The sequence below is a fragment of the Hyperoodon ampullatus genome, assembly GCF_949752795.1.
Source record: "Hyperoodon ampullatus genome assembly, chromosome: 18".
In the NCBI taxonomy this organism is placed as follows: Eukaryota; Metazoa; Chordata; class Mammalia; order Artiodactyla; family Ziphiidae; genus Hyperoodon; species Hyperoodon ampullatus.
This window is the reverse complement of record NC_136931.1, coordinates 49,494,902-49,508,814: the sequence shown is the minus strand read 5'-3', so window position 1 is coordinate 49,508,814 and position 13,913 is coordinate 49,494,902. Positions and strand designations below refer to the sequence as shown.

The following is a 13,913-nucleotide window of genomic DNA, read 5'->3' as shown; positions in this document are numbered from 1 at the left end:
CAGAGGCGGGCCGCTCTGACTGCCGGGCCGCGGGCGGGGCGCTTAAGGGGCCAGGCACCGTCCTGAGCCCTTCACCCGCATGAGCTCACTTCATCCTCAGGACAGCCCTGAGACGGGCACTAGCCTGCTCCACGTTTTCCACGTGGCAGAACGGAGGTGAAGGGACTTATCCGAGGTCACACTGCTGAGAGGCGGCCCGAGCAGACGGCCCGTGGGAAGGCCCCCACTGGCCTTGAGGCTCTGAAGGAGGCAGCAAAGTCCCCGCCCCGTGACTTCAGTGTCCTCCTCTTGTAAATGGGGATAACGGCACCCACCCCTCCTGGGGCTGTGCAGGGGACTCTTAGAGCCTGTGCACATGGAGTCCTCCCTCGGAGGAGTCCCTAGCATGCAGTAAGTGCTCAATAAACGAGAGCTCAGTTCTTCTTGTTCTCCTCCCTGCCCGACTGCCAACTGTGACACAAAATCAAGCTGCTGGGAATACACCGCTGGCCAAGACCAGACACCCAGGAGGCAAGTGGAGGGGACAGAGCTGGCCAGGCCTCCACGTGGGGGCAGCTGGGCACCGTCCTGTGGAAGCAAAGGGCTCCTGACAGGCGCAGCAGGGGACACGTGAGGTCAGCCAGGCTCGGGGAGGGCTGCTCCTGGGAGCAGACACTTCTGACGGCCCTACCTGTGTCCGTGGGGCTGCTGGGGACAGTGGCCTGGCAATCTGGGTCAGCAGGAGCAGGCCCAGAGCCTTTCCTGGGGCCTTTGGGAGGGGACGGAGCTGCAGAGAGGGGCAGCAAAGCCAACGCTCCGGGCGAAGGCACAGCCAGTGCAGCAGGCAGGTGGCCGGCCGAGCACAGGAGCACAGGCCCAAGCTGCGCTCTGCCATCTAAGGTGACGCTGGGATTCAACTGCCTTGTCTGAGAAACCGGGATGCCACCAGCCATCTCACGGAGTGGGCTGTATTCACAGAGAGACTACCTGTGGTGTTTGGACACTGGGCCAGCACAGGCTCGGTGGTGGCAATGGAGGCCCACGGTCACAAGAACCTGCCAGACTGGGTCGGTCCTCAGGCCGCAGCCCGGGCAGTGGGCCGTGGGGGAGGAGGGGTGGCGAGGGCGAGTCTGCAGCCACAGCAGTGAGGGTGCTCCCGCCCCAGCTCACCTTTTGAGCCCCCGAGAAAGCGTGGTAGAAGCAGGACACGTAAGTCATGATGGCTTTCTCGTCTGGCCTCAGAGTGCCTACAATATCTGCGCAGAGAGAGAGAGAGAGAGAGAGAGAGAGGCAGGAGAGAGTGAAAGATGCAGGAAGGCCGGCCGAGGCCCGAGGCTCATGCGGGAGGAATAGCGCTTGCTCTGGACTGGAAGCCAGACCCTGGCTCCGGCCTGGGTGGGCATGTCTTACTGAGGTTTTGTAGAGGGGGAGGGGGAGGGTCCGAATAAGATGGATTCCTTTTCGAACCAGGCCTGAGGCTGTGAAACACTAGCCAGGAAGCCTTGTTTGGGGCTGGAAGGATCAGGTGTTATTTGATCTTCCTGGAAACATAAGTAAGATCATGTCCGGTGTGACCACCTACCACCTTAGCATAAACCCCTAATGGTCTCCTGAGCCCTCAGAATAAAACCCAAACTCTGGATCCCAGACTACAATGGTCCTTCACGGCCTGGCCCTGTCACGTTCTCCGACCTCATTTTCCTCCCCTCTCCTACTCTTCTCCAGCCATTCCTTGAAAAAGCCACGCTTATTTACACCTCAGGGCCTTTGCACTTGCTCCCCCCTCTACCTGGAACACTTTTCCTGCAGATCTTCACCGGGCAGCTCCTGCTCATTTTGCCTCCCCTGACAGCCCCAGCGAAGCAGCTCCCATGCTTCCCCATCCCACCATCCTGTCCCATGCTCTCTGCACTTATCACATGAAATTACTCTATCTGTGGACATGCCTGTTGTCTGCCTTGCCCACTAGAATGTAAGCTCCATGAGAGCAGGGACCGTGCCTGACTCAGTCACTGACTGTATCCTCAGGGCCTGGAACAGGGCCTGACACAGGTCAGGCCCTCGATAGACAGTGTGGGCAAAGACTAAATGGGCGGAGGTGCCAAGGAGTCGGGGGGTGGCTTCCAGTCGGAGAGAAGCCGCTGCCGTCTGCAAGAGAAATGAGGTGAGCATGGGAGGCAAGAGGCAGCAGCGGCATTGGGCAGTGGCAGCGAGGTGGGCCTGCCTGGCCCTGCCCGGTACCTTCTGCGCTCCTGAAAAGGCATGGTAGAAGCTGGACACATAGGTCATTATGGCCTTCTCGTCGGGCCGGGCCGTGTTCACGATGTCTGCAAGTGAACAACAAGGGTTAAACCGCCCAAGCAGGGGCGGGTGGGGCGGGGGCGGTCACCCACTGGATCCATAGGCTCCCAAGGCCACAGCCATCCTGGGAGAAGGACCCTCAGAGCTGATTCCACGGCCCTTGGCGACTCCAGCGGGCTGGGCTTGGCCACACCCTTGGCCCCTCCATCCCCCATGGTCACTGGAAAGGCCAAGCCTGTGGGAAATGGATTAAAACGAGGCCACTTCCTCTCTCTGAGAGTGGCCTCAAGGGGCTGCTTGATGGTCAACCCCAAAGGCCACCAGAGGCCAGAGGCATGGGTCCTGGCTGGGGGTGGTACATGGCTGGGAAAAGGAGCAAAGCCGGAAAAGGAAGAAACACTCCACTTTGGTGGGCTCCAGACTCCGAGGCTGCGGCAGGCAGGGAAGGCAGAGGCCTTGGTTATTTGCAGGAGTCAACCCTCCTGGCGACCTCCCTCGCCCCTCCGGAGGGAGGGGTGGGATCAGTCAGGAAGGGCTTTGGCAGGGCACCTGGGCCCAGCCCAAGAGGCAGCCCCTGAGAGCTGATCCTCTTCAAGGACCTCTTCCCCACCATCTGCATCCCTGGCTGCTCAGGCTGCTCCTGCTCTGGCTCCCTGGGTGACACCACTGTCCCCAGTTCATGCTGATTCATTCAGGCGTTCTGGCTGGCTCCGCCAGCTCCCTGAGGCTACCGCAAGACATGCCCACAAAACAGGGTGCTGACTGAACAAAAGGGACGTACTTACCCTCTGCATCCAACATCTTGGGGATGTCTAGGTATTTCTCAGCCACTTCAAAGGCGTTGTTCAGGTTGGTGACGGGGTCGTCCTGGGGGAGGGAGGTGAGGGAAGGAGGAGAAACTTGGTCAGGGGCAGGATGCACAAGCAGAAGGAACAAGGGCTGGCCTGGAAGGGAGGGATCTTGGGAAGGGCTAGGACTGGAAAGGGTCCTTCAGGCAGTTCTCAGCCACCTGTGCTGCTGCAGGGAACGGTGCGGGGAGGGGGGACACCCGGGTAAAGTCAATTCCTACCCAAAGGAATGCGTCTGGAAATCTGTGTGGGGCAAACTGTGGACCCTTTCTCCAGAGACAATGCAGGCGTGCTCTTTTCTTAGAATTTCCATCCATCCCCAGACCCCAGAGTAAGACCCCTGCCCTGAAACCCAGACACTGTGGTCCAGACCTGAGAGAGCACGGGGCCTGGGGGGTGGGGTAGGGAGGGAATGGAGAGGATCCACGTTCTAATCTCCCTACTCTAACTGCCCCGCTGCTTACAGGATGAAAGGCACTTCACCCTGACCCTCCCTCACGTGCCTTCACCTAGCCTTTCCAGGTAGAGCCCAATACGATTACTCACTGCAGCTTGAACGGGCTAAGTGCAGGCCTGTGCCTCCCCCACCTGGGATGCCCGCTCTCTGGCCCTCGGCTGCCTCCTCCCCAGAGGCCCTGCCCCTGCCGGGCCAGCTCAGGTGTGCCTTCCTTCCTCTGGAGCATTTGTCCGACCCCATCCCCTCTCCACCCCCACGCAGCCTGAGCACATGCACAGGGCCCTGTGCGGCTGGTTTGCTCTGGACGCAACTGTCCTGTCTTCCCCGTGAGGCTGGCAGCTCCTAGAGGGCAGAGCCTGGGTCTTACATGCTCTGTACAGGCGAAATAGAACAGGACCCCGCACGGGACAGGGCTGCCAGCGGTGATGGTTTAGAATTCTTTACCCCTCCCCAAATGCTTCCAGAATCTAGAGGGTTAAGGAAGGGCGGCTGTAAGGCATGGCCGGCCAGGCCCTACGATAACCCCAGGCAGCTGCGATGCCTAAGGAGGGAGAAGGGCAGTCCCCAAGGGGAGCAAAGGAGGCGAGAATCAGCCGCCGAGCCTGGGGTCTGCTGACAGCTGGCACAAGGCCCTCCCAGTCTGCCCATTGAGCACAGAGTCCAGCTTTGGACGCCAGCAACAGATGGGCTTGGGGGCGGTGGCCCGGAGCCAGGGTCAGACTCAGGGTGCTGTGGGCCACTGAGGGGAGCAGGAGTCGCGTACCTTTCTCAGTTTGTCGTACTCAATCAGCTCTGGTCTGTGCCGGTGGATCAGGGCATTGAAGGCAAGACCGTCCTTCCAGCTGGGGATGGAAAGGCCGAGGTTATGAGTGGAGCCCCCCACTGTCATGGGAGGGCTGCAGGCTGTGGGCACCCACAGGAATGATTAACTCCCACTCAGTGAGGTGGCTTAGAGTGTGTGCCTGGCACTGCAGGCAGACGGTGTGGCCGGCTGGCCGTGAACCTGGCTGCCGGAGCCAGACCATCTGGGGGAAATCCCAGCCCTTCCACTCGCTGTCAGTGTGACCTTGGGCAAGTCCTATAACCTCCTGCTACCTCAGTTGCCACATCTGTAAAATGGGGATAATACAGCACCTACACTTCATTGGGCTGTCGTGAGGATGAAATGAGTAAATGTGTGGGGCTTTGGCCGATACCTGACAAATGACAAGTGCTTTGACTGCTCGTTACCAGGGTAGCTGTGACCTGCCGAGCGCTGTCCCGCGAGGCCCCACTGAGCTGGGCAGGCCACTGCAGGCCCTCTGCACCTTGGCTGACCTGACCCGTGGGCTGGCTAAATGCCGGGATGTGGCTTGGCATGAGGGGTTCTGTTCAGAGGAAAGTGACAGCTGGTCACAGTCCATACTGGTCACACTGGCTCTTTCATGGGTCAAGGTTAATGGCACCTCCTTAGAAAGACCCCGCCCCGCCCCCGACTGTGGTGCTCTTCCGGTTACTTTCCATCACCTTATCCTACTTTGTCGTCTTTCTAGGACTCCTCTCCCTACCTGAAATTACGCTGTTGGTTTCTTCACGCCTTTGTGAACTACTGGTCCCCCTGCTGCGGTGTTACCTTCCAAGGATGGGGACTTTATTTTGGTGCTGCTGTATTCCCACTCTTGGCATGGAGTAGGCACTCCATAGACATTTAGTGATTGAATAAATAAACGAGTAAGAAATGCACAGGGACTTCCCTGGTGGCACAGTGGTTAAGAATCCGCCTTCCAATGCAGGGGACGCGGGTTTGATCCCTGGTCGGGGAACTAAGATCCCACGTGCCTCAGAGCAACTGAGCCCGCAGGCCACAGCTACTGAGCCCACGCTCCACAAGGAAAGATCCCACGTGTGGCAACTAAGACCCAATGCAGCCAAAAAAAGAAAAAGAAATGCACAGAGGACCAGCCAGCTGGTGGCAGGAAAAGGAAGGAAACACACAGAGGAGCTCAAGGGAGGGACCAAATGCTCTTAATGGCAGAGCACAATGGTCCCCAACGTCCAGTGCCAGGGCTCCAGGGAGCCTGAGGACACAGCAGGACCTCTGTGGATCCCATGAAGCCCTGTTCTTCATTCCTACGTGTGCCCTCTCCCTGGTCCATCCACCCCAGGAGAACACCAGAGGCTCAGAGAGGTGAGGTCACAGAGTCACGCCAGATCTGACCTCGGGGCCGCCCCCAAAGCCTGCACTCCTAACTCCCGGGCCATGCCACGCTCCCAGATCTCGTGTGGCACTGACCACACTCACCTCGTGTACACACTCATTTCCCACTCTCAACCAAGGAAGAACAGGCTCGTGCAGACTGAGTCTTGCTCCTCTAGTGGACACAGAGTACATTCTCTCCAACACTAAATTCACTAGCAACCGTAAAGGACGGCAGGTCCCTCTTGAGAGGTCAAAACAAAGGAAGAGTTTTGTTGCTGCTTCTGAGTTACCTTGCTTGGGGAAAAAGAAGATTCTAGAGGGCCTGCCAGAGTGCCGGGCCTTAATGCCTTTAGCCTGGGATGGCGAGGTGACTGCTGCCTCCCCCAGGGGACGCAGGGACCTTCCCAGGGGCTCACGGGGGTCAGTGGCAGGGGGAGGGGCCCCTGAGAGCTGGCACCTCACAGACCATGACAACACCACAGGAAAAGAGAGAGGGTGGGAGGACAGCATCTCAGGTTCCGGGAAGTAGAGTGGGAATGATGTGGGCCAGGGTGCTTTGGCTGGCGCTCACCTGATGTGGAAGTTCTGCACGTTGACGTTCTTGTACGGGGCCGTCTTTCTCTGGCACCAGAGAAGGAGCCCTTCCTTGGCAGAGGTCTCTGCAAAACACATGAGGATGGGGAGCACTGGCCCAAAACTAAACGCTCAGAACCCAGTCCCGGTGGACTGCACTTTCGGCTCAGGCATAAGGGTCAGACAGAACCTGGGGGAGAGGCCCTCGGATGCAGCAGCAGCAGTGCTCCTTCCAGACGCGGGCGGGCGCCTGCTGATCCTAACAGTACGCCAGGCCCCGAGGAGCAGTCGCTTGCCTGGGGTCACCCCAGAAGTGGTAGTGACAGGCCAGTGTGAGGGCCTGAACCTGCGCCATGTTTCTGACCCCAAAGCCTGTGCCTTTAGCTGGCAGGACACACTGCCAAACAAGCCCCGATGCGGGCCTTGGCCTCTTCTGAACAAGGGGCATGAGCGCCGGGCCTGCTCACTCAGGGTCTCCAGATCTGGCCGCAGCTTCGAGGAAGCGGGGAGGGAGGGCCCCAGGAGGTCCCTCCGCTCCCCGTGGACAGCTCTGACTGTCCTCAACACACTGGGAGTGCTACAAGGGCAGGGAGCACATCTGTCTGGTCACTGCTGTGGCCTGTCACCAGGAGCCCCCTCTGCATGCTGGCCCTGTGCCTTTTCTCATCCTGTGGTGGCCTGGACCAACCCCAGGTCCATGAAGGCCAAGGTCCGAGGGTGGGAGGCTGAGTGGAAACATAGGTGCTGACGCCCAGGAGAACGAGGCCAGGCCTGACTCTATCACTAGTTTGCTACTTGACTGTAAAATGGGGCCAACCATGCCCACTTGACAAGGGTGGTGTGAGGGTCCACTGAGATGGGCGGCTGCAGGGGGGACCTTTCACCTGCAGCCTGGGCCAGCACCTCTACTAACCACCCCCAGGCAGGGCATGTGAGTGATGTCTGGACACAGGAAAGAGCCTCAAAGCATGAAGACAAAAAGCCCGAAATCCTAACTAAGTCCCCCCAACTCGGGTGGAACCAGGGTGGGGAGGAAAGGCTGTTCTTTGCCCGTGAGCAGGTCCTTGGCTCTCACCTTCCACAGAGATGTCCTGGATGGCGAACCTGAGGATGATGGTCCAGATCATTCCCAGGGTCATCTTTGCGTTGCCGTCCACAATCTCTGCACACAGGGAAAGGGGGCAGAGGGCAAGAGGGTTGTTAAAACCAGAGTGGGGCTCCCCAGGCGGCCCCCGGCCCTGTCTAGAGATTAACTCCAATCATCTGACAGAGCTGCCTAGGCCTGCCCTCAACCACCTTCACTGGGAGAAGATGTCGCCTGAACACTCCGGGAAGTGCTGTCCCTAAAGCCTTCTGCTGCTTGGCACCTTCGGGCTTCCATCCCCGTGTATTCTCGGCCACGCAGGCCTCTTCCTCTCTGGGCAGCTCATTCTCTTGACCCAGCTCAATGGAGTGCTCCCGGCTGAGCCTCGTCCCAGGTGTTGGGCCTCCGTTTCCAGGACCCACCACACCTTATGGGCATGTCTCTTGAGAGTCTGCCCACTTCCTTCCAATCACACTGCCGCCACCTTCGTCCGAGCCACCGTCACCTCCCTCAGATCCTCATGTACTGCCTCCTCCATCCCCACTGCGATCCACCCCACGCAGCAGGCAGGGTGGTCCCTGGAACAGGTGCACTGGATTTGTGTCGGTCGCCTGCTTTGTGTTCTGGAGTCTGGCTTACAAGGCCTGCCCTGCGTGGCTCCCGCCTCCCTCCCCAGCATTCTCCAGCTCCGTCCTCTCGACAAGCCAGCTCTCTCTTGCTTTAAGCATCTCACACCTTCTGGCCCGCCACAAAGTGCAGGCCTCGACCCTTTCCTCAGATGGCTGGTCCTTCCCAGCCTGTAAGGCTCTGCTTATATGTCACCTCCCCAGAATGGCTTCCCTGAACGTCCCGGTGCGTCTCTCCCCAGCACCCTGCTCTTCCCCTCACACACTGATATGTGCTGGTTTGTCTACTTGTTCACTGTCTGCCTTCGTGATCACCTCTGCACCCCCAGCACCTGGACCCGGCCCTTGAGAAAGACACGGTGCTGCAGGCAGGGGAGAGCAGGTAGCACGAGGTCCAGCTGGTAAGTGCGTGCTTTCTTAACTAACCCAAAACCAGCCACTCTCCCAAACGTCTGGGAGTGAAAGAGAAGGGTTTGGACCACGCGTTCTTCAGCTTCAGCAACTTAAGAGAAAACCCACCTCTGCAACGCTCAGGCACCGTGTGCCTGCAGCCAGGTGAGGGAGGTGCATGCAAGCGGCCTCTTCCTGGGGCCCATGGGCCCGATGCGCCTTTGGCGGTCCGCTCAGGCCTGCCACCCCCGCGCCTCTCACACACTGGATGCGGGAGAGAGTGCGCGCAGAACAGAGGGGGCACTTCAAGAGAGCTTGCTCTCTTACCGGCCTCGAGGACAGAAAACTCTAGGTGGGCTTGATCTGGGAAGGAGGCACGATGGTCCCCCAGAGGACGGGGCCCAGCCTTCCCCGAGGACATGCTCGCTAGGAAAGGGTGGGGTGCTCTTTTAGCCACTGGAGAGGCTCCCCACAGCGAAGCCATGGGCTGACGGCCGAGGGCAGCTCTCGGCCTGAGGGTTTCAGGAGAGGAGATATGCGTAGCTGGCCGCCTGGAAGCAGGGGAAGGACACGTTGTCTGTCCAGCCCTCTCCCAGGGCTAAGAACCCCACGGCCGGAAACGAGGCCGAGCCTTCCCAGCGTGGGGTGAGGGCGGTGATTCATTCTGGAAATCTATGCTGCTTTCCTCCCGAGGGCCAGGCACCCCAAAGCCGGGGACGGACACAAGCTAGAGAGGAGGCCGCAGCACCCATACCCGGCTGCTGCCATGAGCAAGCTGGTCATGGAGGACTCAGAGAGTCCCTGTGAGGGGAGGAAGACGGCCGCCCTCATGACACATCCACCAGCTGCTTCTTGGACCTGCAGCTGTGCCTCCGACTCCCGACCCCTCTCACAACCCCCACGAGGAAGCCATGCTCCTGCAACTGCCTAGATGGTGTGGAGGGACAGGGAGCTGGGGGCGGGCGGGGACTGGGTCGCTCAGGTATCCCAAAGCCGTCGGAACGGATCCAGTCGGCTGCCCTCCAGAGGCCCGATGGCCACGGGGATTGGGAGTGAAGCAGCTTGGGCATGAACGGAAAACATTTTTAGACTGAGTTTTTCTCCAGATGAAAACTGATGACTGCCACAGGTCTCTCCTCTAACCCCTTCTGTATTTACAGGCTAGCATTTGAGCAAAATAAATGCAGCTGTGAGAAGCAGAAGGCTGGAGGGGAGCCAAGAGGAAAGATCCATGCAAGAACAGAAAATCTCAGGGTCTGATTGAGTTCAGGGTTTTGATTTTTTTTTTTTTTTTTTAAGCAAACACCAACCACCTCAACCGTGGCATGCGAGGCTTGGCAGCCCTCCCTGGAGAGGTCCCGGGCTGGGGCAGAGCCTTGGAGCGCGGGATGTGCATTCTGGCCTGGAGTCTTGGCCAAATTCTCGGAGCCCTGTCATTAGCGGCAATTAGTTTTCTTTGTTTTTCTAAAAGCTGGGACAACATGGATATGGGGGTGTAGGAAACCCTGCTCTGACTAATGACCAGAACTGGGAGCCCAGGCTGATGGGGAGCTTCTGGGCTCTGTCAGGCCTCGCCTGGTCTCCAAAGGTGTCTGTGAGACAAGAGCCTGCACTGGAGGCAGGGCACGCTGTTGCTCTAGGGAGGGCTCGGAGACAAGGGTCACAGTTCCAGGTACCCGCACGGGGCCCAGAGGATCCTGGGTATCCTGTCAAGAGGCCACACTCTCCCAAGCTGTGCAGCCAGCTTTGGACAGCTGACCTTGGGACTTACACTCCCTGCCCCAGAGCCCTGACACCGGGCCTCAAGCGCTCTCCCCTACTCTGAGCCCTCCTGCCTGCAGATACCAGACAGGGCCTAAGGGCGAAGGTGCTGCTGGCTCAGAGAGATGCCGTGTCACGTGTCGGTCTGTGTCCCACAGGCCCGGCACCAGGAGGGCGAGTGAGGGTGTCCGGGGTCCAAGTCAAAGCCATTCCTCCCCCTGTGCCCCTCATGACCGGGTGAGCTGGATTTCCTGGTCTTGGGCTGGATTATCCTTTGGGGGAAGGGAGGGAGGTCTGTGGGCCCAGCACCACATCAAGGGCAGTCACTGTGGTCGCTGCTCGGTGTATCTGGGCTTTAAGCACCCCCAAGTGCTCTCTCTGCCACCGACACAACTTCTGTTCCCAAGGCAGAGGTCGGGCCCCATCCGAGCTCACCTTCCGCCCCGATGGAGACCAGCTTGACTCCTTTGCTGGCGATGAAGTCCAGTGCCTTGTTCACATTGTTGATTTTGTGCACCCTCATCTTGCCCCGCTCCGGCTTAGGTAACCGCTCCCCTGAGGGCCGAACACCGAGAAAGAGAGGGAGAGGAGCTTCAGGGTCCCCGCTGCCCCCCAGCACAGGCCCACGCCGGCGCAGTGCTGCTGCAGCTGGTAAAGCCCTCGCTCTTCCCTGAGCAGCAATGGGACGGCGGGGTGGGCAGCATCCCATGGGCACCCGCGGGAGGGGGTCTCACCTGAAATGACCTCCAGGAGGAGCATGAGCTTGAGCCCGTCCCGGAAGTCCTCGTCGATGTTCTCGATCTGCGTGCCGGCCTTCCTCAGGTGGGAGTTGCACCAGGCTGTGAAGGTCTGGGGAAGCAGAGAAGAGCACGGCTTGGAGGGTCGGCGTGGCCGTCAGGGCTCTCCAGCAAAAGCGCCGGGTCACAGCCCTGACCCCGCGACAGCACGGCTGCCACGGGGCCCTTGCTCGGGGCCAGGTCCTGGGCCCCACCTTTTATCAACACTGACACTGTTTCCGGTCTTTACAGCGACCCAGGCAGGTCGACCCGAGGACACTGAGGCTCAGGGCAGTTAGCAGACTACCACTTGGTCAGCCGGGTGACGGGTGGCAGAGCACGGACTGGAAGCCACGTCGGCCAGCCTCAGGGCAAGTGCTGGCCCCACCACACCCTGAGTGGGCCCACCGCACGCGTCGGGCAAAGGTGCTGACGGAGCCGGGCCCTGAGCATGGAAACAAGAAGCAGGGGTCCAGCTCCCGCGGACACGTTCTTCTGGACAGACACACCAGCCCTCCATCGCCCTGGGCGGGCGGGCAGAGCAGACCACAGGTCCCCACGGCCCTGGCTCCCTTCCACCCGCCCCTCCCCTCAGGTAGGGGCAGCAATTTCCCCATCACGGGCACAGAGATGACTTGGGACAGGAAAGCAGTTGGAAAACAAGCCTCCTGTAAATTCAAGGTTTGCTCAAGTCAGTCTCTCTTCGAACTGCCAGTAGCACAGCGGCAGCACCTCCCCCAAAGGCCGGGCGCACAGATCCCCCGAGCCTTGCGGCACCCCTACATATGCTGTTTCCCTAGAGGCCAGACACCCTCTATTCCCTGGAGAACATCCTACGCCCCACCCTTCCACATCTTAAGATCCAGTGTATCTCAGAGGGGGCTGGAAGGCAAGTGGGAGGCAGGCACCCACCCCCACCAGGGTTAGGCAACCACATCTGAGGAGGAAGTGCCGGAGGATCACAGGGCACGCGGGTGCGGGAAGGCGAAGGGGCCTTTTCAGGTGGAGAGGCCCGTCGACAAGAAGCCCATATCCCAAACCAGAGCACAGAATGCCCGAGTAGTAACCAGCACTCAGCCCCCTGCTGGCTGGGGCACGTTATCACACTTCAGTGCCAGGGATGCCCGTCACATCAGTTAAGGTGCAGGTGCCCAGATGCCTTCTGGGGAGACAGGCCCCCGCAGCAAGATCGGGGAAAAACCCCACGCCTCTTTCTCACGGGAGCCCCCCGCCCTGCCCTGGTCAATCTGCAGGGCCCAGCGTGGAGGTGGGCCGACAGCCAGGAACGCGCAAGAGCCCACGTGCACCCGGGTGCCGGCAGAGGCCATGTGGGGCTGAGGGGCTTCCAAGGAGCCTCTGGCCAAGGACCATGTGTTTTGACAACTGTCACCCGCCCTGCTCATTCAGAGACTCAACACGAGGCCCCTCCCAGACAAAGAAGCCGCCTGATTAATACGCTGCACCACAGGTACAAGGTTTCCTTCCAAACCCGAAGCGGGGGACGGCTGCGAACGGGCAGGGCACCCCGCCCGCCTCCCGCCAACACGAAGAAGAGTTCTTCCACCTCGGAGATGGACACCCACATGAGGCTGTCTCCTCAGCGACGGGCACCTTTGCCCCGCTTCCGCCTCGCCTCAGCCTGCACCCACCCATCCCACAAAATCAGTCCCAAGTGCGGCTCCTCTGGACGCCCCCACTGACTTGCTCGCCCCACCCCGATTCTGACTCGGAGGCCCCCTCCTCGTGCAGATCTATCACAGCACCATTCTCTCTGCTTCTGCCTCCCCACCAGCATGAGCTCCTTTGGGCTCTGGCCAGGAGCAGGTTCTCAGCAAGGCATCCGCCTTCCCCACCTCGCTTCCCTCGCTCCTTCCCCTCTGCAGCTCTCAATTCAGACAGGCCAGGGCTACACCACTCATGTGGGCAGGTTACCCAACCTTCCTAACGTCAGCTTCTTCATCTGCAACCTGGCGATGAAGACACCACGTGGGTCACGGTCAGTGTGAGGGTTCGAAGCGGCAATGCCTGTAGAGCACACGGCAGGTGCTCATAAGCGGCAGCGCTCCGCACAGCCCGCGCTTCCCAGGATCTCCTCTCCCGACACCTGGCCCGCCTCTTCCACTGAGTGACTTCTCCGTCCCCTGCCTGCCCCCGCCACCGCGCTCAACCCTTGGCACCTCTCTGACAGCATTCTCCAGTCATTTTGGGTCTTATTGGATGTTACGTGCATGTGTGCGTGCTCCCAGGGAGTAGGAATTAAGTCCCACATCGCACATGCATTTAGAATGCCCAAAGCACAGCAGCCTCGGTGGCGGGCAGCGGGCGGGCGGGGAACTCAGCCACCCTGTAAAGCAGAGGGCAGCAGCAGGCCAGGCTGGAGCAGGAGGTGGCAGGGGATGCTGGGCCTCTGCTAGTGCATGTGCCTGAAAGATGCTGCGGGGCAGCAAAGTGGCCCATCACATCCCGTGGCCGAGGATGCAAGAGGGCAGTTCCCTGAGGGCGGGCACCCCTGGTGCTGCGTTTCTGCTGGGCCGAGATCTAGGCACCTGGGCTGCAGGTAGAGCTGGGCACGTGTCTGAATGGCAACGCTCTCCGCCTCGGCCTGCCTGGGTTACACCTGGGGTAACCCTTCAGGGTTTGAATGCCAGCCCCTCAGCTTACTTCCGTGTTTCCAACCAAGTGACTTGGCCTACTTCCACCTCAGCTTCCTTCTCTGTAGGACGGACTTATCAGAATGTACCTCCTGTATTTGCTGTAGGGCTAAATGGGGGGGAAAGCTTTAAAACATCTGGCACAGAGCTTGGCATCAAGTGCCAGATGAACTGAGCATGCGCACACATGCGAACACAGCCACCCCGGCTGCTTCCCATTTCATTCCCAGGAAAGATGGATGAGAGCCCGTCTCTCTGCAAAGGCCCTTACCCCACGGCCATGGTGTG

At 59.9% G+C, this 13,913-nt stretch overlaps 1 protein-coding gene across 15 annotated transcripts in view; it reads right to left on the bottom strand.

Annotated features, from left to right (window-relative positions):
• The window catches only part of ACTN4 (actinin alpha 4), a gene marked incomplete at its 5' end in the record, with an annotated part of 73,298 nt that overhangs the window by 17,975 nt on the left and 41,410 nt on the right, over nucleotides 1–13,913 (bottom strand). For 10 of the 15 annotated variants that reach the window (XM_079724468.1, XM_079724473.1, XM_079724461.1 and 7 more), the window contains 7 exons: nucleotides 1,150–1,235; nucleotides 3,066–3,147; nucleotides 4,349–4,427; nucleotides 6,336–6,423; nucleotides 7,413–7,499; nucleotides 10,634–10,753; nucleotides 10,933–11,047. In XM_079724468.1, coding sequence (XP_079580594.1) covers nucleotides 1,150–1,235; nucleotides 3,066–3,147; nucleotides 4,349–4,427; nucleotides 6,336–6,423; nucleotides 7,413–7,499; nucleotides 10,634–10,753; nucleotides 10,933–11,047 — 657 coding nt within the window. Of the gene's footprint in view, nucleotides 1–1,149; nucleotides 1,236–2,220; nucleotides 2,307–3,065; nucleotides 3,148–4,348; nucleotides 4,428–6,335; nucleotides 6,424–7,412; nucleotides 7,500–10,633; nucleotides 10,754–10,932; nucleotides 11,048–13,913 lie in introns of all 15 variants that reach the window. The other 5 variants (XM_079724460.1, XM_079724467.1, XM_079724471.1 and 2 more) reach the window with 1 other exon arrangement.